Source organism: Peromyscus maniculatus, chromosome 1 (assembly GCF_049852395.1).
Source record: "Peromyscus maniculatus bairdii isolate BWxNUB_F1_BW_parent chromosome 1, HU_Pman_BW_mat_3.1, whole genome shotgun sequence".
NCBI lineage: Eukaryota > Metazoa > Chordata > Mammalia > Rodentia > Cricetidae > Peromyscus > Peromyscus maniculatus.
The window spans coordinates 1,044,290-1,071,559 of NC_134852.1; the positions used below are offsets into that span (position 1 = coordinate 1,044,290).

Here is a 27,270-nt window from a genome sequence, read left to right on the forward strand (position 1 = left end):
GGGAGGAGGAGGTATCTGTGGATAGTAGGTGGAGTGAGTAGAAAATTTCTTAATAAAGAAAAAAAGCATGTTCAACATCTTTAGCCACCATGGGAGTGAAAATTCAAACTACTTTGAATATCAACTAGGGAGGGGACTGGGAGGAAGGAGGAGTGAGAAATATGTGGAGAGATGTCTAAAATTAAAGGACACTTGATGAGTACTATGTAAACATAATACAGTGAGAGATTCATAAATTATATACATGTCTGAAGGGAATCTAAATGAATTCACTAAATAATAAGGGAGATGGAGCCCCAACTGGACATTTCATTACAAAATGAAGTTGGATCACAGATAATTAAGTTGTTGCCTAAAGGGATTCCCATGGGAGTCACCAAACAACCCAAGCTGTGGCCAGGATTATAGGTTGTCCTCTACAGACTGATGACAAGGACCTACTAATAACACCTTCATAACTTCACTTTTACAACAAATTGAACATGTAGAAGTTGAAATGGTGCCTTAATTGAGATTTCACTATGCATTCTAGTGTCCTTGGTACTGAAATGTTCTCTGGCAATTGCCAACTGAACTGAAAATGTGAACACATCCAAAAACCCTTTGATCTACAATAATATCCTGCTTGCAAAATAGCTAGGAAAATAGTTGCACAAACTCTGTGAGAATAAGCAACAAATATCTGATTTGATTGAATAAATACCCACACACAATTGATCCACCAAACACTGCTTGATAAACAAGAATTAGAGACTATATATCCCAGCTACCTACAGTAAAATCAAATGCCAGTGTTCTTTAAAAAATAATAAAATGTTTTGTAATTGCATTGTGTTATAATCAAGATCAATGCCTTGCTCGGTTATTGTCAGGGAATCATCATTCTGCAGCAGACAGGAACAAATAGCAAACAGAAATCAACAGCCACACATTATGGTGAGAGGAAGAAAACTAAGTTTAAAAGGCTTGCCTGCTTCACTTATCTCCCTACAAGCCACAGAAAATAGCATGGAAGCATATGTAGAAAGAGGATAAGAGGCAGAGGTAATGGAGGACTGTTAAGGTCAATACATATGAGTCCATTTAAAGTGTAGTGTAGATTTAAATTTAAAAATATACTCACTAATTCAAACACAAGTAAACAGCTGAAGTCATCTTCTGCTCTGTAAGTGAGGAAATGCACCTGGCCAATGGATAAAGCCAGTAAGAAGAAGAATGTGACCCCTGTCCCTTCCCTTTTAAGAGGTTACATATGATGGCAAGAACCACAGCCTCCTTTGAGCTGTATAGCCCAAGTTCATGGGTGGAACAAATACCATTACAGAGGACACCAAAATAAATGCCTTCTAAATAAACAGGATTGATAAATAAAAGAAAACACAGAACCTGAGGAAACAGGAACAGTGCATACATGGGATTTTCCCAATTGGGGTCCCAGTCCTGAATGTAGAAGTGATCACAAGCCTCATCCATAAAACCAGAAGCAATCTCCAATTGATAACCACCAGCTAATGAGAATTTACTTTCCTTCAAAGGAGTCTCAATAGGGAATCAAACTACTTTTAAGTGTAGACTGCATGCCCAGAAATAGATGGGAGCACAAAATTTATTCAACATCATTTGTGGGAGTCATGTCCCATAGTATTGTGTAAGAGTTCCCCATTTTCCTCACTTTTGTAGGTTTTTCATGATATATATTTCCACTCACTTTTTAACCTTCACATTGCTTACATATATGTTATGGGTTCAAGGTAAGAATTTTTTGGGATTCCTGAATGTACAAACACATGTGTTTAATTCTCAGGCCTTCTCTTGGGCTCTTTTCCTTATGTTTGCCAATTTTGACCAATTCCAATTTGTTAGATTTTCTTTTCATAGTATGTTTTTTTATTATTATCCCCTAGAAAACTTACTGTTTTCCAGTGGGGGATAGAAGTGGGGTGGATTCATGTAGGAAGTGATGTGGGGAGGTCTTGGAGGAGCTTTAAGGAGCTGGGAGGGGAACCCATAATCAGGGGATATTATGTGAAAGAAAATCTATTTCAATGAATGGAAAAGAAAGATAACCAGTGTTCCAATGTAGTGCTATGTAAACTTCAATTTAAAATTTTCATTTAATTCTATTATGTATATGTGTGCTTTTTGAATGTACTTTCACGTGCACATCTGTGTCTAGGTGTACTTGGAAGACAGAAAGGCATCCATTGGCACTATAGGAAGATGCATGGATTTGATAGTGAAGTCATCTCCCCCAAAAAAGTTATATATGATTTTAAATGCTGAGACAACTTACCATATTTCACAATATTCGTTCAATCTATTTAACAAAACATCTTTCTTTCTCCTAAGTTTTACTCCTCTAACTCCCAGGAGGCAACAGGATTCTCTTGTCACTTCCATAAGGGTTAAATTAGTTTCATAATCTGAAAACATTCAATCCCTCTACTACAAATTTTCTCTGTTTTCACTTATATTAAAAGGCACTAAATAATTCATTTATTAATAGAATTGCTTGGAGTTTATTTTAAATATTACTTTGCACTAGAGAAATGTAAGAACATATCCATTAAGCCCTAATATCCAACAACCAGGTCTTGTAAAATATGTGTCTGTGTGGAAGATTATAGACCAAAATATACAGAAAAGCAGTATACATGACATTTCTGGGCATTATCATTAGAAGAAACAATGAGAATCATGAGCTTATGCATACATCTTGTATTATAACAGATGTCTCTGTAAGATCACTACAGTTTTCAATAACCATTTATTAAATGAGTGTTCAGTAAGAGGTTTTCTCCCTTAACTTTTGAAGAGAATTTCTCTCTGGTTGGAACAAAATTATGTAGCACTTGGGGATAAAGATGCATCCCAGCAGACCTATACTTGAGGACAAAATGGAAAAGACCTCCACCACCACCATGACCTTGCCCTTGGTGCTATGGTAGACAGGGAGAAAGGTGACCCACACACTACAGAACAACAGCATGCTGAAGGTCAGCAACTTGGCTTCATTGAATGTGTCAGGGAGATTCCTGGCCAAGAAAGCCACAATGAAGCTCCCTAAGGCAAGGGAGCCATGGTATAACAACACACAGTAGAATGCAGTAACTGAGCCCTTGTTGCACACAATGATGATTTGGCCATGATCAGAGTGTGCATCAGTGTCAATAAAGGGAGGAGAAACTAGCAGCCATATTGTACAGAGAATAATTTGGATGAGGGTACATATGGCAATGATGTAGTTGGGTGCCCTTGAAATCATGAAGAACCTCATCCTTCTTCCAGGGGCTGTGACTATGAAAGCCAAAAGCACAGTCACTGTTTTGGCCAACACGGTGGAAATAGCCACAGTGAATACAATTCCAAATGTGATTTGTTGCAGGATGCAGGTAGCTGAGTTGGGTTGGCCAATGAAGAGCAAGGAGCACAAGAAACAAAACATGAGTGAGATGAGCAATATATAACTAAGGTTCCGGTTATTTGCCTTTACAATGGGAGTGTCATGGTGCTTAATAAAGACCCCAAGAACAAGAATTGTGAATGCAGTGAAGCACAAGGCCATTGAGGCAAGAGCCATCCCCAAGGGATCTTTGTAGTTCAGAAAGACCACAGATTTGGGAATGCACTGGTTCTGCTCTCTGTTGGCATACTGGTCCTCTGGACACCTCACACATTTTTCCACATCTAGTAGAGAAAGGACAGTATGATTAATGCAGCTTTAGCCATTTATTGACTGAATATTTCAATTTAGTGTTTTGAAGAAGCATTGCACTATCTACATTTGTTTCTGAGGACAGAGTTGTAAGACATTCATAATACTCATTCATTATCTTTATGGGAAAAGAAACTAAACAATGAGTATGTTATCTAATTTACTGTGTGTTGATGATGCCATTTGTTATGTTATCAGAAAGCACAGATATTTTCAGGACATGACTTAAACTGGGGAACTGACAGAGGGTAAAATCATTAACCGTTATTTTGCACAGGGTGTATTTTAAAGTCTCTAATGCCATGGTTGTAGTGCCTCTTTATGTATTTCTGTCTGTTTTATGAATGCTGTCCTTGTAATATTTGAAGATTGTTTCTTCTATTGGAACCCTTCCTGTGATATGTTATCTAGTTTGAATTTACTACCCCAAATCCAATGATATAGAAGAAATACTAAAACATAATCTCTAAGGACACTTAGAATTCACACGTTACATGCCAATACCAAGTTCTCAATAAAAAAGTAGATTGATTTGACCCAGAGAAAAATAGGCAGGGAATAGGAGACAAAAACAGGAGATAGAGAATGAAGGAGAAGATGAAAACAACAAGAGAGAGGGGAAGAGGTTGTTGGCCATAGAGGACAAAGAACTGCTCTGGATAGAGAGAATACAGATATGGCCTCTTAGAAAATGGTAGCCTATAAAAATGAAAGGGAAAACCCAGGTTAGAACAAAGGATTTAATTTTGATTGGACAGTTTAATTAGGACAGACACAACAGAGTTTTTGGAAACTGGACTCCAATACTTTGAATGCTGGACCTTGATAGTCAGCCTCAGGAGGAGGAAGTGGCCAAATAAGGGAACAGACATTGGTGGCTAGTTTTAAGAATGTAATAGCCTTAGATATCTATCATTAGAACCATGACCACAGTAGCTCTTATAAAGGGAAACATTTGATAACGTGGCCTATAGTTCAAAGCCTCAGTCCATTATCATCACGGTGGAACGTGGTGCAATGCATACAGACATAGTGCTGGAAAAGCAGCTGAATATTTTACATTCAAGGTTTCAAGTCTTTTTATCTAGAACAATGTATTTATGGTCACATGTAACTCAATACTTTGTTTAGGGGAATGGAAAGTTGTCTCACTTGTGAAGAGAATATACTGCATTCGCAGAAGAACTGAATTCAGTTTAAGGACCAATGTCGGGGTTCTCACAACTTTCTATAATGCTAACTACAGAAGCCTTGGATGCCTCTCACATGTACATGCAATTATGTACACAAAACCACCAATTTCACATATACGCACATAATTAAATAAATGATAAAATATTTTTCTTTAACTTTTGTTGTATTTCTTGTTGTAAATAACCTTTATTCTTATGTTTCATATTTAAAACAATTTCATTACAGTTTGTTTAAGTAAATTGCAGTAGGTTGTATGTGCAAGTGCATTGAGATCAGAACACAACTTCTAAGTGTTGGCAATACCTTTCTATTACATGGCTAGGGATGAACTCATCATCAGCTTTAGTGGAAAGGAATTTAACTTCTGAACTGTTTTACTGGCCATAAATGTCCTTTAAGGACTTTCATTATATAGGATGAAAGGCACCATGAGAGAAAAATCTATGTATCTGCCATTTTTTATGAAACCAGCTCTAAATAAATAATCATTTGACTAACATTGGACTGAGGAGGATTGAACAACATTGGTATAACTGTAGCTAGTTGCTATCATACAAAACAATTGTATCTTCTATTTTTGAAATTTTTGAAACTGTGTTGAATATAAAAATATTGATTATAGTACTCCATATTTCTTACTTTATGTGAGAACAATTCTCCACACTCCTCTAGATTTCAAATCAAAATGTTACTTTGAAGGGGGGTCTCTTTATATTGCTTGAACTTCTTTGTATCATACTGAACAATTTCTTATAATTTCTACACTTCATTAATCTTGAGACAGAGGACTTATATTTGGTTTCTAGAACACACATAACAGAGTCCAATGGATCAGAAGCTCTAGTCTGTACTCCATTGATTCCCTGCATATACATGTTGCTTATAAATTTATGTAGTGACACATACAGACATGTAAATATAAAATATAAATATTATTCAAGATTCATGACTGGAATCTAATCTACATGTAGTTTCAAAGGAGATTAATCACTAGTAAAGACCTTGTACAGAATATCCTCACATTGTAGTTTCATTATCAAAACTTTCTTTGAGAAAAGGCCACCAGCCATGTATTTTCAATGAGTCAAAGATGTATGTCATGGCATAACATGTTGCTTAAAGTGACATTATTAATGATCAGAGTTCTACAAAAACTAACTTGGGAAAGTGATATGGTTTATTTGTGCAGTGGCCTTTTAGAACCTTTGATCATCCCAGTGTGTTTGGGAGAATATGATCTATATGAAGGATTGATCTCAACAGCAAACACTCACTTGTCTCATTAGAAACTTCATTTTCTGGACAGAGGATGCAATCAAAACAGCAGGCTGCAATTCCCTCCTGCAAGAATTTCCTCAATCCAGGACCACAATCAGCACTGCACAGAGAGGGTGGCATCTGAGGAAAACTATACATATGCTGATATCAGGAGTTTTACTTACTTCTTCCATAACAAAATTATGTTAGCATGTTGAAATATCAATAGGCTTATTTTATATATACCAAATGAGTGACCACATTAAAATTAGTATATTTTATAATGCCAAATAAGCAAATGAAAACAATCTGATGTAGGTTGAGTAGCTTCCTGATCTTAGAAATATAGAAAAAGGAATGAGTTGTTTTCTGTGGGCAAATACCATAGAGTGCAAAGTGATTTTTTTTTTTTAGTTAATTTCATCACCTTGACCGAAAGTACATTAAGAAGTTAAAGGGAAGCTTAACTAAAATATTTCTCTCCATTAAACTAGCTGGCTGTTATATTATTTATGCATTTTATTAATGCATAATTGATGTAGAAGTGCCCATTCCACTGTGGGCAGTGTTGTCCCTAGGCAGGGCTGTAGGAGAAGTCAACTGGAGCACAGCAGTAGACAATGTTCATTCAGGGTCTGTGCTTTAGTTGAGGGATCCAGATTCCTGCCTTGTCCTCCCTTTACTGTAACCCATGAGCCTAACTTCCTCCTCACTTTACTTATGGTCAGTGTTTAGTCACAGCAACAGTGCAACAAGCTAGGATAAATGGATATTGGAAACCTGGGAAATATGTCTTCAAACCTCTGACAGCAAATATGAACTCGAATAAATAGCACTACAAAGCATGACAAACAGAGTGTAAAGAGAAAAACAGCTAAGTAGGCAGAGGCTGGTATATTTCTGGTGACAAAGTGTTGAAGTAATATGCATTGAACTGAAAGGTGGAAAGTTTCCTGAGGCAAAAGGGCTTTATAATGCCTGCAAATATTTGGGGAACTGGAACAATAGTGAGAATGTTTAAAGTTAATTATAGGGTTTCTTAAAGCTTAAAATATAAAAATTTTACGTGATCAAAATCCTGGTGATAAGGGTCTATATACTGTTTAACACAGCTGCTGATGGTCAGGTGCTCACTTTAGGTTCTTTGACGAGTATTGAGTTCTGTGTCAGAACCACAGTGTCTCCGATGCAAGGGCTCTTTCATGTTCTCCATAGTGTGATTAACTACAAATATTCCTTTTTGTTGTGGTTTTCTTGAAACAGGGTTTCACCATGTATTGTTGGTATATCTCAACTAACTATATATAGTAGGTTAACTTAGATCACATAGAGATCCGCCTCTCTTGCCTCCCGAATGCTGGAATTAAAGGTGTTTGCAACCAGTGGGCACATTCCTAGCCTTATTTCTGTATTTCATGTTTACCATTTCTTTTTGTACTTGCTATGATAGTAAAAACTATTTTGAAGATGAATGGAGAAAATGTATCTGCTCATCCAATTTATTTTTTATTCTTCATTAAATTATTTATTTTATTGCCAACCACAGTTTTCCCTCCCTCCTCTTATCCAGTTTCCTCTCCAACATTCCTCTCTACTACAACACCCACTCCTCAGAAAGTGTAAGGCTTTCCATAGGAGTCAACATAGCATGGCATACCAAGTTGAGGAAGGACCAAGCTCCTCCCTCCTGCATCAAGCTGGTTGATTAATCCCACCATAGGGAATAGGTTCCAAAAAGACAGCTCCTGTTCCAGTGACAGATCTTAGTCCCACTGTTAGGGGCTACAAACAGACCAATCTACACATCACCCACATGCAGGGAGCTTAGGTAGGTCCCATGCAGGCTTTCTACGTGTTGATCTATACTGACTGAGTTCCCAAAGGTCCGCTGTCTCTGTGTGTTGTCTTGTCATGATCTAGACCCCACTTGCTCATATAATCCTTCCTCCCTCCCTCTATTCAACTGGATGCCCAGAACATGGCCTAGTGTTTGGCTATGCATCTCTTCATCTGCTTCCAGGGTTACTGGATGAAGTTACTATGAAACAATTAGGGAACTCACCTTTATGATTACTGGAGAAGGCTAGTTCGGGCACCCTCTCTAGGAATCTTAGCAGGGTCATTCCTGTGGAATCCAAGGATTTTTGCTGGTACCAGATTTCTCCCTTACTCCACAATGCCATAATTACCCCTCTATCAAGATATTTCTTTCATTGCTCCCCCTCTCCATCCCTCCCCCAACTGAGAGACACCAATCCTTCATGTCCTCATCACTCAGTCTATTCAGATGATTCCAGCAATTTCCATTTCTTAGGGTGATCCACGTGTCCCTTTAGTGTCCTCCTTATGAACTAGCTCCTCTGGGGCTGTGGAGTGTAGCCTGGTTATTATTTGCTTTCTATCTTATGTCCAGTGTATAAGTGAGCACATACCATGTTTCTGTATCTGGGTTTTAGTTAACTCACTCAGGATGATGGCCTTCATCCAAAGAATGGATAAAGAAAATGTGGTACATTTACACAATTGAGTATTACTCAGCAGCAAAAAAAAAAATGACATCATGAAATTTAAAGGCAAGTGGATGGAACTAGAAAAAAATCATCACTGTCAAATTTTTGCTCATTTCTTTTGAGGCAGGGTCTCTATATGCAACCCTAGCTCACTTGGACTCACTATGTTTATCACACTGGCCATAAACTAGGAAGGTTTTGCCTCCCTCTGATCCAAGAGTTTGATTACAGATATGTACCACCATATACACATGGGCTCACTGGGACTTTAATGGAAATTTTTTGAGTTTCTCTTCCTTCAGTACAATGTTGTCAATAAGATTGCCATAGAAAAAAGTTTTAATGGGATCAGGCTGGGAAAAATTATTAATTAATAAAAAAGAAAACTTTTATAAGTCAAGATGTGTTCCCTCTGTTGTGTTGGGTTTTTGGTTTTCTTTTACTTTAAAACCTTAATGGATTCTGGACTTTGTTAAGAGCACTTTCTGCACATATTTGGATTAGCATGTAGTCCTATGCTTGAATCTATTTATGTGCCCCATTTACTTAACGGACCTGCATATGCCGAACCATCCTTGTATCCCTGGAATGAAGGTATGTTTGTCACAGGAACAGAACTTTCGGTTGTGTTGTTGATTTATATTAGTCAGTGTTTATTTGGGAATGTTTCTACCATGACCATTAAACTGTTTAATCTCTCATTTACTTTATTATGTTCCACTTCTTCAAAATTCTTTCCCTCCATATTTACTGAAGTGATCTCTACATTTGTAAGTGAGGTTTGTTTTTAGATGAGCAAATGAATGTTGGTTTTACAAAATAATCTTGTTGTTTTTGTATTATGATTAGAGAATGTGAAGATTGACATGGAATTGTTATAATTATTTGCTAATTATTGTCCATTTTTGTTATTGTAATATTTGATACAGTATATAACACTTGTTTTTCTAACTGATATTTAATACTTGCTGTCTTTCTCTTCTTTGACCACTCATATTTATCTTACTTTTCAGTGTGTAAGAGCTCTTCAGGTGTCTTCCATAGAAATGTTAGAGTGGTTATGAATTCCTATAACTCATATGCATCACTGAACATTGGTCTGTCTGGGTATTTGTTAAGGTCCTTAAAGAACTTACAGAATGAATCTCTATCTCTCTGTCTCCCACATTCTGTTTCTCTGACTTTCTGTCTCATACATTTGTATATATGGATTCACACAATTTATTAGAATGTCTTCTCGAATGCGGTCTACTAATCTAGCAATCACTAGGTATAAATGGCAATCCAAAAATGTAGAATCTTCTCTGAATTTCTCTCTCATATATTTGTATATATGGATACACACAATTATTAGAATGTGTTCTAGGATGCAGTCTATTAATCTAGCAATCACTAGGTATAAGTGGCAATCCAAAAAAGTAGAATCCTCTCATTCTATGATGTGAAATGTGTCAGCTGATCTTCAGAACACACTTAAATACCTTAGATGTAGGTCTAATGCCAGTGAAGAAATGGACTTGCTAGCAAGGTGAGAAAAAGCAGACAAAGTGCACAAGTTTTCTTTTTCAATGTCCTATATAGGCTTCCAGCACAGAGGGGGATTTTCAAAATCAAATGATGTAATTCAAAGTTGTGTCTTCCCAGCTTAAGATGCAGAAAAAGATGTGTCTTTTCCCAGGTTAAAAGATGTCAATTAAAGGCATGACTTCCTTTTCTATCTTTCCTTCTCTTTTGGGGGGTTTTGTTTTAGAGAAATGGTTTCACTTTGTAGCCCTGCGTGTCCTGGAACTCCCTCTGTAGAAGATGCTGGCCTAGAACACAAAGATCCCTCCGCCTCTGCCTCTCAAGGGCTCAGATTAAAGGCATGTACCACCATCACATGTTATAACGCATATCTCCCTATCTCAAAGATCTGGTAACAAATGGATCTCCTTACATCAAGTTAAGTGAAAATATCTCTCAAATGTGCCTTCCAATTTGGGGTTTTGATAAATTCCAGATGTACTCAAGTTTATATCCATGAAGAGTCTTTACAGCCTCCTTTGACTATAAATAACTTTGTTTGGTACAGTAACTGGGTTTGACAGTTATATCTCTAACTGCATGCATTGCATCACTGTTACTCTCCCCTTTTAAGAGAGCTCATGAAGGAAATTGCTGTTATTAAGAAGGGGCCTTTCTAGGAAATGGGTTTTTCTCTCTCTGCAGCCTTCATTTTGTTTTCTTTATATGTATAAATCAAGCTTTAAGTAAGATTTGTGACAGGAAGGTTCTTTTCGGATATCAAATGTCCTGTCCCAAGATGCCCACATGACTCCCTATATTTTGGAAATTTATCATTATATTTTACTGGATATACTGTTGATGCCCCGGTGAGTCCTTCTTCTCTCTTCTATCAATTTTTTATAATCTGACTGTTTAATGGTATCACTTTGTCCCAATATATATTTCATTTTCCTTATTTTTATTTTTGTCACAATTTGAGTTTTCTAATTCTTCTGCCTTGTCTTCAAGTCTGCCAACTTGTCTTCAACTTTAAATATTCCTTTAGAGAAAAGTGTTACTGAGATATTTTGGATTTATTTTATTTCCTTTGCAGTTTTTACTTTGACTTTTTCATAATTTTGTACATTTAGGAATGCATCTGTCACATGTTCCTTCAGTTCCTTATTGCATGCAAGTTTTTGTGATCTCATTGCATTGTCCTGAAGGTGATTTGTGCCCTTTTTGGCATTTTGGAACACTGTTATAATCATTCTTTGATTTCTCTTTTCAGTATGTCATTGAACATATTTATATTATATTTAATGACTGCAACATTTCAACATTTGGTGTTGCATTGATAGGATGACTTTTTATTTTTGTTCCTGTCTCTGCATTGAAATTTTCTATCTGGGAGTAGAATAATGCTTGTATTATTCTTAATTTTGTGCATTCTTCCAGTGGATGTTTTCACAATGCTCAAGTGAGGCTTGGTTAGAGCACACTTGAAATTGTATTGCTGCTCTCTGAATGGATATGTAGTTCAGTAGCTGTACCTTCAGCTCATATGACCTTTACCCTGATAACAACTCTCCTTGTCATTCTAAAAACAATAATTTTCATAGATTGTATTCTATCTGTTCTACCTGAGGTATAACTTTAGATCAAACTTGAAGACTTTTCTGAAGTTAGAACCTTCAAATTACAACCTATTTTATTGTCAGAAAGTTTCAGTTGGATACCTTAAAACCACCCAGATCAGAATTCATTCCTATAATATACCTTAGCTTCATAGTAGTACACATCATTTATAAATTCCCAAAGCCATTTCTTTTACTACCAATACCTCCTACCAACACAGATCAGGAAAACAGTCATCATACACTTGTTTGTTTGAGAGAACTATGAAAGAACTAATGGGACCAATAAATGTTCCTCTATTGAGCAATTTTTTTACAGAACATGCTTCAAGGTTGGAGAATTGACTCAACTGTCTATAAAAATTACTGCTCATATACAGGATTTAAGTTTGACTTTCAGCATCCACTGTGAGACACTAAGCTGTCTTTCCACATCCCAGAGATACAAGTCATTTTTGGCATCTATATGCACTACACATACTAGGGTTGCACAGACATACTTGCAGATAAGAACCCATACACATTTAAAAGAAAAAAATAAATAAATAAAAAACAAAATTATAATTCATAGGGTATCCAAATGGGCCATGACAACAATATCTTAATATTTGGTTAGAGATGTTAGTAATTTAGGACCTGTTGGCAAAAAGGCTTAATACAAATTATATAATAATAATTAATGTTTTGCATGTGTTTACTTTATTCCTCATTACATTTAGCCTCAGTCATTCAGCATGTATGTCAAAGGTTCATCAGTAAAAAGCACAATAACTGTGTAGTAATCAAAATGGTATCAAAAGGATATTGCTCACTTTACTGGTAATAATATAGTACAGTGATAACTACTAATTTTCTTTTTGTAATAAAAACCAGAAACATGTTCTGGAATTATAAAGAAAATCACTGTATGCATGGTATGCATGTCAGAGACCCTTGAAGTATTAACGAAATATCACATCAAAAACTGAAAAGAAGAAACAAACTAGGAGGCTATAAAATGCTTCTTAATGGAGACAGTCTATTTCATTTCACCAGTTAAAAGGCAGCAAAATGGACCCACTTTACAGTGTTACTGCTATGTGACAGAAATGATTACAGTTAGGTCAGACCCACCTGTCTACTTCCTGTGGTCCACTCTATCACATCATCATATAAATGGAGCTGATGACCATTTGGAAAATATGGACTAAATTCTCCTATCTTCACCTTAAACCTAAATCCATTTGGGAAATTCCAAATCTGGAAAATGTCATACTCTGCCTGCTGGTTTTCTCTCTGGTTCATATTCACTTTTTCTCCAACAGGATTGGTGAAGTGAGTCTTCCTCAGAAAGGAGTGCAGCTGAAAGAGAGGCAGCATTCTATATTGCATGTGCCCTTCCTTGATGTCAGAAAAAATATACTGATTTCTTCTTAAAAGCAATGTTAATGAAGTTGTCCAGGGGAGAAATACAATAAAAATAAGTGGATAAATAAAAGTATCATGACATTCCTAGATTTTAAATTCTTTCAGAGGAAACTGCCAAACAGAAACACAGACATATATGCTGAAACAAAAAATTGGTGAGAAAAATACACACATACAGAGTGAGAGAGAGACACACACACAGAGAGAGTGAGTGTCTCTCTCACATCCATACAAACATACATAATACAGATACATACACTATGCACACACATACATGTCAGACCCACACATCAAAATACAATCAGAAACAGACAGCCATAATAATCCAAACAGACACACAGAAACAGAAACCTGAAAAACACAGAGGCTCACACATAAGTGCACATTTATAGACAAATATACACAGGGAGACATACACATATTGAAACCCCTACAAAGAAAAACATTGACATATACAAATTTATGCTCACAATCAAACACAGATTAACAGACACACACATAGACAGACACAGAAACACAGATATTGATATGTGCAAGAACATACACAAAACACACAGTACTGACATGTTGACACATATACTGAAAACACACAGGAAGATATACACAGAAAGAAACACACATACACAAAGGCATTGCCAGAGGAAAAATGTAAGCTCAGTTCCACAGATAGATATGCAGATAGATAGAAACACAATATACAGAGAAACCCAGATAAATACAGATACACAGAAAATAAGAACATCCTCCCATACACAGTAAGAACCAATCATTCTCACACATGGACACATGTATGTTCTGAAATAAATAACACCACCACTGTTTGCAGTGTAATTACTCACAAAGTGCCAAAGGAGATTCTTCGAGCCTACATTAGGGTAAAATCAGAACATTTCTGAAAACCATCTCAATACACTGATTACCATATACTGACAATTGATGAACAAGGGTTCATCTTCTCATAATGGAGAGGATTAATGAGGAAGGACCATTGTGTTTCCAGTATTAGAAGAGGTGAAATGATATTCAAGTGCTCTGTAACATATTCACTGATATTCCTTGATAAATTGTGTCCTCCACTCCATTGCTTTTGCATTAAGATTTATATCAGACTCTGGCTTTAAGTCCATACAAGGAAAATTTTTCAGAAATATTTCTATTTGATTAATATTTGCTAATTCATTAAATCGGGGCATCTGACAGACTCTAAAAGGCTATGGTTTTGATAATATATAATTTCATCTAATAGAAGAAACACTACCTTCAAGCAGTTACCACCGTGTACTTTCCCATTATCCACATGTTGAAGAAGCATCTCATGGACAGCATGAGCCACAGTATATACAGCATTATATATGTCATAACTTTCATCACCAAAGGCCATGTCAAAAGTCTGTCCCATTAGCCATTGTAATGAGGCATTGAATGAGCAATTCTTCAGTATCTTACACTTAGAAGCTGAGACTTCACAGTTAAAGTTCATCCATCCCAGCCTTGCAAGGTATTCATCTGTGTATTTCAGAGGGTTCAATGTCTGGACAAAAGTTTTAAAACCAGAAATCTCAGAATGATGCTGTGCAAAAGCTAGTGTCCCATGGAATGAGCCAACTGTGGAGTCTCTCATACTTGTAGTGATGTCCCACTGTGAGGTAGTCACCCATATTCTCTGTATACCTAGTGTTTCCCACATTCTAAAGCTCACAGCTAGAGTACTGTCTTTGTCACCATAAATGATAACTACATTTGCAGATGATGTTATGATTTGGTTATAATACACTTCAGCTCTTGATATGTATAAATTCATATTGACTGGTATTATGCTCACAAAAGCAAAGCAGACTGCATTTGTTTCCATCTCTGTTCTCAAATATGAGAGAAATTGGGTACCCTGATCACTGTCAGAGATGGCCAATCCAATCCAGTTCCAGTTGAAGTGAAGCATCAAAGAGACCATTGCCAGGGGTAGAGCTGTGACCTTAGGGGCCATCTGATATAGATAGGGAAATTTTTCATGATCACTCAGGATGGTGTGGAAAGGTCCATAGGTGAGTTGAAGGATCTAGGACACAGGGAGCAGCATGAGGTAATATGCACTTCTAAGAACTTGGAAACACACATTTTAGCAAAGAATTCTATAGAAAACCTCCTACCTATTATTTTTCCCCTTATCTCAACTTCAAAAAAGAAAAGGAAGCTGAATCAAGTCTCTGAATAGTATCTTGAACCACACTTTCACATAATTCCACACACTCTTCTTAGCATCTTGGTATTGTACCAACAGAATCACAATTTCTTGCAAACCCACACCACAAAAATCTCACCTGTTGAGATCTGTAGGGATCCAGCAATGTCCAAATCCTCGCAGATGTTTCCCAGTTTGGTCCTGTCAGCACCATTATACACATAATCTCTTCATTACACTCATAATTAGGGGGAGTATATTGTTTTCCTCCAGATAAAGGCATGAAACTGTTTGATTTTGACATATTCTTACAACCACCTTTGGGCCACTGAAATACTAATGACATATTTGGCAAAAGATCAGGGTTCTTATTGACTTCATCCATGGAAAAAGTTAAGGCCAATGGAAACTGGTTGTTTTCAGGTGATGTTCTGGAAGAAGGTATAATATTTATTATGAAAAGAGATCTAAAGATAATCCTTTGTGGTAAATAGAAGGAGCATCCTGAACTGTATAGTATTCCCAACCAGCCCCAAATAATGAAACAATTGTCCTGTGCTGTGAAGGTGGAATGGCATAATATGCTGCATGTGGTGATATTTTATTGTGCTGAAATGTGGTAATATTTTATTTGTATGTTAATAAATAAAGTTTGCTTGCAGATCAGAGGACATAGCAAGCCATTTTAAGTAAACACAAAAGTCAGGCAGTGGTAGCACATGCCTTAATCTGATCACTTGGCAGGCAGGGTCTCTCTGTGTTCACAGGCCATAATAGGGAACAGAGCCAAACATGGTGACACTTGCCTTTAATCCCAGTCCCAACTATGGTGATATTTTATTTGTACTGAAATGTGATTTTAATTTTATATTAATAAATAAAGTTGCCCTGGGGTCAGAGCTATTAGAGCCATAGCAAGAGCGTGGTGGTTAGAAGAGCTAGGTAGATTTCTGTGTGTTCAGGGATACAGCCAGTATTGGAGACATATGACTTTAAGACCTGGAGGGCGGTACTTACAGGCAGTGATGAGGCAGTCATGTGGTTGGGTTTACAACCAATGAGAAGGCAGAACAGAAAGAATATTTTAACACGGACAAACAGGAAGTAGCTCTCTCGGGGAAGCTAGGAGCACTGCAGGAGGTAAGATTTTATCTCTGAGCTCTGACCTCTCCGCTTTCTCTTTTACATTGGCTCTGTGTTTCTTATTTTAAAAAGACGATTGGTTACATCTACACCCAACCACACAGACTTGGAGGTCTGAACAGACAGGCAGTGACTAGGAAGCGACATAACTGGGCTAAGAGCCAATGAGATGGCAGAACAGCAAGGCAATAAAGGCACAGTTAGACAGGAAGTAGCACACACTTTAGAAGCTGTGATATGGTGAAGTAAGGTTAGCTTGTGGCCCTTTCTATTTCCCTGATCTCTAAGGCATTCACGACTATATTTGGCTCCATATTTTGTATTTAATAAGACTGCTTGGAATTCAGCTACATTTGATGACCAACTGTGGGTCAGGAATTCAAAAAACAGCAACTTGGCTGTGACCTTGCAAGTCCAGGCTTGGCCAGATCATGGGGACAGAACTGCAAGAGGACAGAGTTGGAAGAGGCTGGACTGCTTGTGTGGAGAATCTATTAATTATTTAGGATATAAAATAGGTCTACAAAAATTAAGATCACAAAAGGTGCAAATTAGGAGAGATCAATCGTGGACGCTTAATGACTTTCAAAGATTATTTGGAAATATTTCTCATCCATGAACACTTGTTGGGGTAAAAAATGATGAACTGAATAATTTGTTCAAAACATTAGAAGGTGACAAGGACTTAAGTAGTCCAAGAGAATTATCAGCTGAATCTCACAGAGAGTTGGCCTTGCTGGAAAAGAAAGTACAGGAAGGACATGTGGATCTTGTAGATCCAAAACTCTATTGCATTTTAGTGATTTTACTCTCTAAGCACTCTCCTACAGGAATTTTAATGCTGAGGAAAGATATATTGGAATGGATATTTCTACCAAATACGCCGAGTAAAAATTTAAAAAATTATGTGGAAAGATCTCTGACTTGAGTTTAAAAGGAAAATTGAGACTTCATCAATTAGAAGGAATAGTCCCACCAAAAATAGTCTTAATTTTAACTAAGGATAACTTGAAAAATCATGGGCAGAAAGTGAACCTTAGTAAAGAGCTTGCAATATTTTTTTGGGAGAGATTAACATTAAGTATCCGGTCCTCGGGGGAGACCTTGATCTGGAGGAGGTGGGAATGGGGGGTGGGCTGGGGGGAGGAGTGGGCGAGAGGGGGAGAACAGGGGATTCTGTGGCTATTATGTTGAACTGAATGGTGTTGTAAAATAATAATAATAATAATAATTAAAAAAAAATATCCCAATAGTGATAGATTTCAACTTCTAAAGAGAGCTGATTGGATTTTGTCTCACATTTAGGGGAAACATCCATATATGGAGCTAGTACATTTTATGCAGATGCAAACAAATAAGGAAGCCTCACTTTTCAAAGAATGCAAACCTATCATATGTAGTCCACACATTCTTCTTTACTAAAAAGAGAGTAAAGAACAGGACTTTGTAATTAAAGGCCAGGGGTTATGAATGTATGTAAGTGAGGTGTGGAGAAACAGGAACACTTATGATGTTCACAAGGGTCAGGTCTCCTCCTTCCACTTTTGAAGCATCTTTGGAAGGCATAATATGATCACATGCAGAGCATCTAAAATAGTAACTGCATATCTATGTGAAAGCTCTCTGAGACTAGGTATGCCACAAATATTAGTTGCCCTAGCACATGCATTAAGACCTATACATTAATGGAAGAACCATCAGCTGACACTACTCTATGGCTATTACTTATACCCACTTAGGATGATACTAATTGATATAGAATGTGGTTTCATTTGATTAGTCACCACCTGCTCCTGTGCTATAGAAACTATGAAGAGAAGGGTTGTATGTGATGGAACAAGGTAGAGTCCTTTCTTAACTCAGGTTCCAGCCTTGTAAGTTAAAGTTGTAACTGGGAGAAAAACAGAACACTCTCTGGACAAATTAAAATTAGAAAAACAGCATTGAGTCTGTAAAATAATTTTGGGTGTTTGTTGATGTGCAGGTTGGAAAAATGGGGGAGAAGATTCAAAGCTTTGTGCTGATTCTCTTCCTCTAGCCCTCATGAAATATTCATGATGATATTTCATAAAACATACAAAGGAACTTATGTATATTCAAAACATTGTTGAAATTCTCTTTTTCCATTGGCACTGCACTGCTGCAAGGGAGAAGACACAACCTGTCACCAAGTCTCTATCCTTTTCTTCATTCTGCTTTCTTCTCCAGGAGCATCTGTGAAGAATAAAACTGGATACAAGAGATGGAATTCTCATGAACAAGAAGAGGAAAGCCAAAGTGAATATATTTGTCCATCTTTATGGCTGAGCAGTATAAATTGTGACATGCCATGCAGATAAGCCCATCAAAAGGGCCACCATATATGCCCATCTGCTTTTATTTCTGTAGACGAAGAAGAGATACTTGTGCATTCATGATTTTTTTTTGTCTTTGCTGGTGTTTCCTCACCCCATGTGAAATCTCTGACATTCTCTACTCTGTGGCACTGCATGTGATATCTGCAGTCCATATGATTAAAATTGCTTGATACATATATAGGAGGAGAGTTGAGGTAGATTTATTTCCACTCATCTACAATATTTCTGCTTATGCTACAACAATGACAGGCACAGAATATTTACCAAATCATGTGCTTCCATTGTCTTGAGATCCAGTAATTAGGATACATCCAGAAATGTCCTGAATTCTGCTTTTCCAAAACCACCCAGCTCCTAACAGAACCACAGTTCATTTACATGCTAAATGTTGATTTTTAAATATCCAACAAGATCCCGAGAGTATACCAGACCACTGTTCCACATTTAATGTACTACATAAGATATATCACTTCTCCTCCTCCAAACCAATTACTAATGAAAAGACAAGCTGAATATTTGATTTCTAAAACTTGATATTCCTCCATGATCCTCAGTTCACACAGATCAATACATTGTGATGATGCATTTCTTCTGGTTTATCTATTTTTTCTACATTTTTTTTGCTCATTTTACAATACAATAGTGGCTGGAAAGAAGACTTTTTTAAATACCTTAGAAGCAAATAGAAACTGTGATATGACCTTCTCATACCATTTCCCTAGTCATCTATTTAGTTTGTATTCTAGAACATGTACTGCCAGTGTGAGAGTGTTCCGATGAGTATGGAATGATGAGCCTAGGAATATATTTGGCAACTCTTTGCTTTGGGTCATGATAGGCCAGTGTGAGAATGTTCTGATGAGCCTCTTTCAGTGGATATGGACTTCTGAGAAAGTAGGTATATATGGGCAAAGTCTTTCTATGGGTGTGATATGTCTTGTTTAGTATTTGAGATGGGGCACACAGGACTACTGTTTTCTAGATTTTACTGTACATTTAAAAAAGATACATTTAAAATGTACATGACCTCTGGTCCTGTGATGAGATATGCTGGGGCCCTAAAATGTGGATATACAGGAATGTGAAAGGAAGATTCTGTTGTATGAAGATAGAAAAAAATTCACATTTCTCAGATAGTGCAAATGAAAATTCCAGTGGTCCAGACTGAAGATGGTATCCAGTTTTGTTTTTTATATAATAATTATTTTTAATTAACACACAGTATAAGTGGCTTTATTATGGCAATTAAAACATGTTTGTTGTTGGTATTTTACCCTTTGTCACATACTCATTATACTCATATAACTACTGATTTAATTTCTTAGTTCAAACACGTTCATTATCACTTTATGATGTTTGTGTGCTTGTTCAATTTATGAGACTTTTGTGATGTTTTCTTCCTGATGACTTCACATAGTATGCCAGTCCCAATTCCATCAGGACTATTGTTCTCAAATAAAGCCTCTTCTACTTTCTTCATGTAAAAAGATTATCTATCTATCTATCTATCTATCTATCTATCTATCTATCTATCTATCTATCTACCTATCTATCTATAGATATAGATATAGATAGATATAGATATGTGGGCACACTCAGACACACACACACACACACACACACACACACACACACACACACAGTGACATACTATAAAATCTAGAGTCTGTGAAAAAAAAGTCTGAATTTCCAAAGTCTGTCTCTTTACCTAACATGACATTCTACTCCATTCCCAATTCCTGCTAATGACATCATTTACTTCTTACTGGTTGGGTTTGACTCGATTATTTGTATATAAATTCTGTGAGGCTTTCATCTGAATTTGAATATGCCTAAGAGCATTCTGTACCCAGTAATAACATTTGTTTAATTTCATCACTGGTTTCAATAATTTATAAATTGCATACAAGCTATGTATTTAAACTTTTCTAAAATCAATATATATGGTATAGTTAAAAATCACTTGGCCAGATTGTACTGGCACATATTTTTAATCCCAGCTCTCTGGAGGAAGAAGCAAGTGGATCTCTGTCAGCTCTAGGCCAGCCTGTTCTACAGAGTGACTTGCTGGACAGCCAGGACTGTGACACAAAGCAACCCTCCCTTGAAAAGGAAAAAAGAAATCACTGTGTGTATATTCAATTGTGGTAATTCGTGAAATGAAACTTTCAAAGTTGGAAGAATGCATTGTAAATAGCAAGAATGAATCTTTTTTATATGAAATGAAAATAAAATTTTTATAGGAAGTCTTTTCTTTATTTCCTCTCCTTTGAGGGGCATCAAGGTTGATTCCATATATTGGATATTCTGAAAAATGCTGAAATAAACATCGGCAGAAAATGTCTATGTGCTATTCTGAATTATCTACTTTCAGAAAGTCCCATAGGGATTCTATTGGACCTTAAGGTACTGCTGCGTTTACTGACTGAATTAAATGTATGTGTTTATCACAATGAGGACCTTAGTCTCTGCACACACTAAAAACAATGATGGGAATTCCCACAACTACTACATGCTCATTAATTTATTTGGTCATTTTTTAGCTATTTATTCTGACTGTGAAGTTGGATTCCTGTCTGAATTATAGTTATCCATTTTTACAGCTTAAACCTTTGAATATACTTTCACACTCATATTGTTTTACATAATTAAAAAACAGAAGTAAAAAATACCAGTTATGAAGAAGTCAGCATGACAATTTTTAATTTGGGCAATTTACTTACCATAAGCTGCATTTATCATCTTGAGTTAAGTCCAGTACATGCCTACTCTGTTCAGAAATTTTATGATGAAGTAGTCTTGGATTTTTTCATCTAATGAGATGACCATCTGTTCTTTCTTTTTTTCCTTTTGTTTATATGTTTGATACCTTAATTGATTTCCATATATTGAACCATCCTTGCATCTCTGAGATGATCATTTTGATGAGATATTGGACTAGGCTTAGAAGTATTTTATTGAATATTTTTGCATTGATGTTCACTAGGGAAATTGTTCTGCTATTCTTTCTTTATTGGGCTCACTTGTAGTTTGGTTGTCAGAATAAGTGTATCTCATAATATTAATTAGACAATTTCATTTTGTTTCTACATTATAGAATTATTTGAGAAGATTTGGTGATAAATCATCTTTGAAAGTCTATTTAAATTCTGCACTAAAACCATATGATTGTGGGCTTCCCCCTCCCTTTGGGAGATGTATAATGACTGTTTCTATTTCACTAGGATTTATAGGTCTATTTAAATTGTATATCTGATACTGAGTTAAGTTTGATAAGAAGACCTATCAAGAAAATTAACCATTTTTCTCGATTTTCCAATTTGGTGGAGTATATGTTATAAACGTGTGTTCTTATGATTGTCTGGCTATCCTTGTTGTCTGTGTTTGCAGCCCTTTCATTTCTCATTTAGTTTTTAATATGGATATTCCCTCTATTTCTTTAGTTAGTACTGATAAAGTTTTGTTTATTGTGCTGTTTCCCAATAATCAGCTCTCTAGCTTAGTTCACTTGTTTCTATTTTATTGATTTCAACCATAAATTTGACTATATCTTTCTACTCCTCAGGGGTGACATTATTCCTTTTATTGCAAGAAACTTCAGGCATGCTGTAGAGTTGTTAATGTGAGATCTCTCCAGTAATTTTATGTAGGGACTTAGTACTGTAAACTTTCCTATTAGCACCACATTTTTCTTTAGTCCCATAATTTTGAGTATACAGTGTGTTAATTGTCACTGAAGTCTAGGGTGTCATTATTTTTTTCTTTATTTCTGTCCCAAACTGCTTTTAATTGATTAAAATGTGTTCAGTTTCCATAAATTTGTAAGATTTCTGTTTTTGTTGCTTTTTATATCTTGCTTTAATTCATGATGGTCCTGATATGATGCAGGAAATTGTTTTAATTTCCCTGTACCTGTTGAGATTTCCTTCTTTCTGAGAATGTTAATTTTGGAGAAAGTACCATTTTGCACAGAGAAGAAGTTATATTATTTTGGGTTTCAGTGAAATGTTCTGTAATTATCAGTTAGGACTATTTTATTTATAATCTTTGTTAGTTCCAGTATTTCTCCATTAAATTTTTGTCAAGATGATGTGTCTATTGGTGAGAATTGGTAGTTAATACTTCCACTTAAATGTTTGTGTTCAATATGTAATTTAAGCAGTATTGTTTTTTCTTTTACAAACATGGGTGACCTTGTCTTGGGGGCATAAATATTAAGAATTGAAACATTATTTCTGTGGATTTTTCCTTTGAAGAGTATGCAGTAGCATTCCTTATACTTTGTACTTGTTTTCAATTAAACACTTTTTTGTCAAATATTAAAATGTCTACACACCCTTGATTCTTAGTTGCATTTACTTGAAATATCTTAATCCAGTTTTTATCCTGATGTAATGCCTATACTTGATGTTGATGTGAATTTCTTGTATGCAAAAAAGGATGAATCCTGTTTTCCCATACATTCTGTTAGTGTGTTTCTTTTTACTAGTGAATGAGACTATTGATAGTGAGAGATATCAATGGCCAACTGTTTTTGATTCCTGATATATTGTTGGTGTGTGTGTGTTTGTGTGTGTGTGTGTGTGTGTGTGTGTGTGTGTGTATGTGTGTGTGTGTGACATGTTTTATTTGCTCTGCTGAGATTATTTATACCTTGTTTATTCATGGATGTAGTTAATCTCCTTTGGTTGGTAGTTTTCTTCCAGTAACTTGTATAGGCCTGGTATTGTAGATAAATATTATGTATATTTGGCAGTATCATAATACATTATTTTCTCCATTTACAGTGACTGAATCCTTTGGTGGATATAATAGTCTACTTGCCATCTTCGTTCTCTTAGAGTCAGTCATACATCAGTCTAAGCCTTTTTGACTTTTAGATTCTCACTTTACAAGTCAGCACTGCATTGGTATTTCACTTGGTCTTTTCCTTCTTGCATTTAATATGTTTTCTTTGTTTTGTATGTTTGGTTTTCTGATTATCGTGTGCTTAGGGAAGTTTCTCTTCTGGTTTAATCTATTGGCTTTCTGTATGCTTCTTGTACTTCATAGTCATATACAATTGTAGGTTAAAAATTTCTTCTATGATTTTGTTGAAAGTACTTTTCTGGGCCTCTTGCCTTGTGTTTTGCTTTTAGACTTTTTTATAGTGTCCCAGAATTTACTCAATATTTTAATCTGTAGTCTTTTTAGATATAATATTTTCTTTGAGCAATATTTCCATTGCTTCTACCATGTCTTCATTGTGTAGGATTCTATTTTCAATATCTCTTATTCTTGAAGAATCTTGCATCTGTATTTCCCATTCAAATTCATAAATTTTTTATTTCCAAAATTGTTTCAACACTTTTTTTAATTACTTCTAATTTCATTTTCAGATCTTTAACAGTTTTATTATTTTCCTTCAACTGTTTATTTGTAAAATCTTGATTTGTTTATTTGATTTCTTCATGTCCTCCAATGTGTTTTACTTCTGTGTGTTTTCCTGGCTTTCTTTGTGGTATTTATTCCTTCCTTCCTTATAGATCTGTACCAAATATATGTGGTTTGTTTTAAGGATCTTTTCCTGTGCACCAGCTATGTTGTAATATTTGGAACCTACTGTGGTAGGAAAACTTGTCTCTAGTGGATATATATCTCCTTTGCCATTATAGATTGTTTTTTATTCTAGCTTCTGGGCATTTTGGTTGGGAAGGTTTTAGATATGGTTACCAATTTCTGGATTTTGTCTTCTTAGTGAGTGTTTTTCTGTTATTCTAGGCCTGTGTGTTCACATATAATGCCTGCTTGTGTTGGAGGCCAGACTACTGGGATAACTTGGTATAAAGAAAGTTGGAGGAGAAAGACTTTGTGATATGTTGAGGGTGTGGTCCAAAAGAGAAAACAGAGAACAAATCAAGTTTCCATCTCTATTGCAGGAACAAGTCCTAGGTGATTGGATCTCAGCAGCAGTAGGAGAGTTATGAGTCTGCTTTCAGCTTACTCGCCCTGGGAGAAGCAGACTTTGGGTTAACTGGGGATGCCACGTGTGCTTGGGGGCTGATAAAGAACAACAACTGGGGTTAAAGAGACTATAGTTGACAGATCTTTGGCTTGCATTGTTGACATGAGCAGAAGGTCAGTGAGCAGGCTCCTGGGGATGTTCTGCTGCAGCTCTTAGGCTGAGTTGGGGTAATTGGATATGGGGGAAGTATGGGAGGAAAAAGATTTATGGGAAACCTTGCTGATATAGAGGGAGGTGTGGACTTTGGTTAAGCAATATATGCCTGATGTATTTGGGTGCTCTCATACAGCAATGAGTTCTAAAAGGAATGTTAGAAAGGGAAGATCTGTGGGATTCATAGGGAAGGAAAACAGTGGTGTTGTGAAGGCTACCACAGGAGATGCTGCAAAGCTTATGACCAGAATTTGGGGATTGGATCTGGGGGAAAGAAGGAGAAAATAAGGACTGCAGGTATTCTACCTTGATTTCTGCTATGCATTGCTTATTGGTTAAGTGGGAATTTTGCAGGCCTCTTTCTATGCTTTGGACACTAGCTTCTGTCAGATGTGGAGTTGATAAAACATTTTCCCCATTCTGTAAGCTACTGTTTGGTCTGAATAACAGTGTTATTTACCTCAGAGATGCTCTTAATTTCCTAATGTTATGTTTATGAATTTGTTGATCTTAGTGCCTGCCATATCATTATTCTGTTTCAAAAGTCATCTCCTGTGTTGGTGAGTTCAAGGCTATAACTCACTTTCTCCTCTCTCAGGTTTATTGTATCTGGTTTTATATGGAGTTTTAATTCATTCGTGCTAGACTTTGTGAAAGTTGTTGAAAATGAATCTCTCTTCATTCTTCTACATACAAATATACAGGTTGATCAGCATTATATGTTGAGGATGCTGTCTTTATTTCTGTTGGTATATCTGACTTCATGATTTGTTTTAAAGGAATATTTTAGCTATCTTGAGATTTCTGTATTTTCTCTTTTTAAATTTTATTTTATAATGAATTTCATTTTACATATCAGCCACGGATTCCCCTGTCCTCCCTCCTCCCCCCTCCCCTGCCTTCTCCCCCAATCCGCCCCCATGCCCACCTCCTCCAAGGAAAGGTCTCCCCTGGGGATTCAGCTCAGCCTGGTAGAGTCAGTTGAGGTAGGTCCAGTCCCATCCTTCCTAGACCAAGGCTGAGCAAATTGTCTCAGCATAGGCCCTAGGTTCCCAAAAGCTATCTCATGCACTAAGGACATGTCCTGGTCCCACTGCCTGGGGCCTCCTAAATCATTCAAGCTAATCAACTGTCTCACTTATCCAACGGGCCTGATCCAGTTTCATGGAGGCTCCTCAGCTATTGGTTCATAATTCATGTGTTTTTTTTTTTTTTACCAATTTGGCTATTTGTCCCTGTGCTTTTTGTAGTAATGGTCTCAATATCTTTTGTTCATAAAATCCCTCCTCTCTCTTGCCAAGTGGACTCCTGGAGCTCCATCTGGGGCTTAGCTAGGGATCTCTTCATCTGCTTCCATCAGTCACTGGATGAGAGTTCTATCATGACAGTTAGGGAGTTAGGGTGTTCGGCCATCCAATTACCAGAATAGGTCTGCTCAGGCTTTCTAAAACCTAAATTTTTCCTCTTTAGATCTGGAAATAATTTTGTCAAAATTTTGATGGGCATTGAATTGAATCAGAAGATTGATTTCTGTAAGCTGCCAATTTTTCTATGTTAATCTTTTAAATTAATAAGCATGTTAGAGCTTTTTGAATTTTGATTTCTTCTTCAATTTCTTATTTCAAAGACTTGAAGCTTTTATTATACAAGTCTTTCACTTGCTTTGTTAGGGTTATTCCAAGAAATTTTATGGTTTTATTTTGTTTTTTGTCTATTGTGATAGTTATTGTTTCCCTGATTTCTTTCTTAACCCCTCCTGGGAACCATTTGGCATTTCTGTATACAAGGGCTACTGATTGTTGTGAATTGTGTATGTCTCCTACTTTGCTGAAAGTGTTTGTCAGATGTAGGAGTTCCCCAGTGGAAATTTTAGGGTCATTTACTTATTGTTCCATAGCATTAGCAAATAATTACTTTAACTCTTCTATTTGAATTTTCCCCCTAATCTCATTCAATTTTCTGTAGTTCTAGGTAAGACTTCAAATACTATTTTTAACTAGTATGTAGAGATTGGACAACTTTGTCCTCTTTCTGATTTTAGTGGAAATTATTTTATTTTCTTTCCAATCTTATTGATGTAGGGTATAGGCTTGTGTAGAGGTATGTCCCTTGTATCCCTAAATTTTTCTAGGACTTTTGTCATGAAGGCATATTGGATTTCATCAAACATCTTTCCTGCAGCTGATGAAATGAACCTTTGCTTTTTTTAGTTTATGGAATACACTTATT

General features: G+C 36.2%; 1 protein-coding gene and 1 pseudogene across 4 annotated transcripts in view; one reads left to right on the top strand and one right to left on the bottom strand.

Annotated features, from left to right (window-relative positions):
- LOC121826140 (vomeronasal type-2 receptor 116-like) overlaps positions 1-27,270 on the top strand; it is a 478,502-nt pseudogene that overhangs the window by 272,615 nt on the left and 178,617 nt on the right.
- The window catches only part of LOC143271865 (vomeronasal type-2 receptor 116-like), a 36,742-nt gene continuing 12,254 nt past the window's right edge, over positions 2,783-27,270 (bottom strand). The window contains exons 2-6 of one of the 4 annotated variants that reach the window (XM_076564340.1): positions 15,566-15,815; positions 14,464-15,261; positions 12,912-13,139; positions 6,184-6,307; positions 2,783-3,687 (exon numbers count right to left, since the gene is read on the bottom strand). In XM_076564340.1, the coding sequence (XP_076420455.1) occupies positions 2,783-3,687; positions 6,184-6,307; positions 12,912-13,139; positions 14,464-15,261; positions 15,566-15,815 (2,305 nt within the window). Of the gene's footprint in view, positions 3,688-6,180; positions 6,308-12,911; positions 13,159-14,458; positions 15,262-15,523; positions 15,816-27,270 lie in introns of those variants that run through there. The other 3 variants (XM_076564336.1, XM_076564348.1, XM_076564350.1) reach the window with 3 other exon arrangements.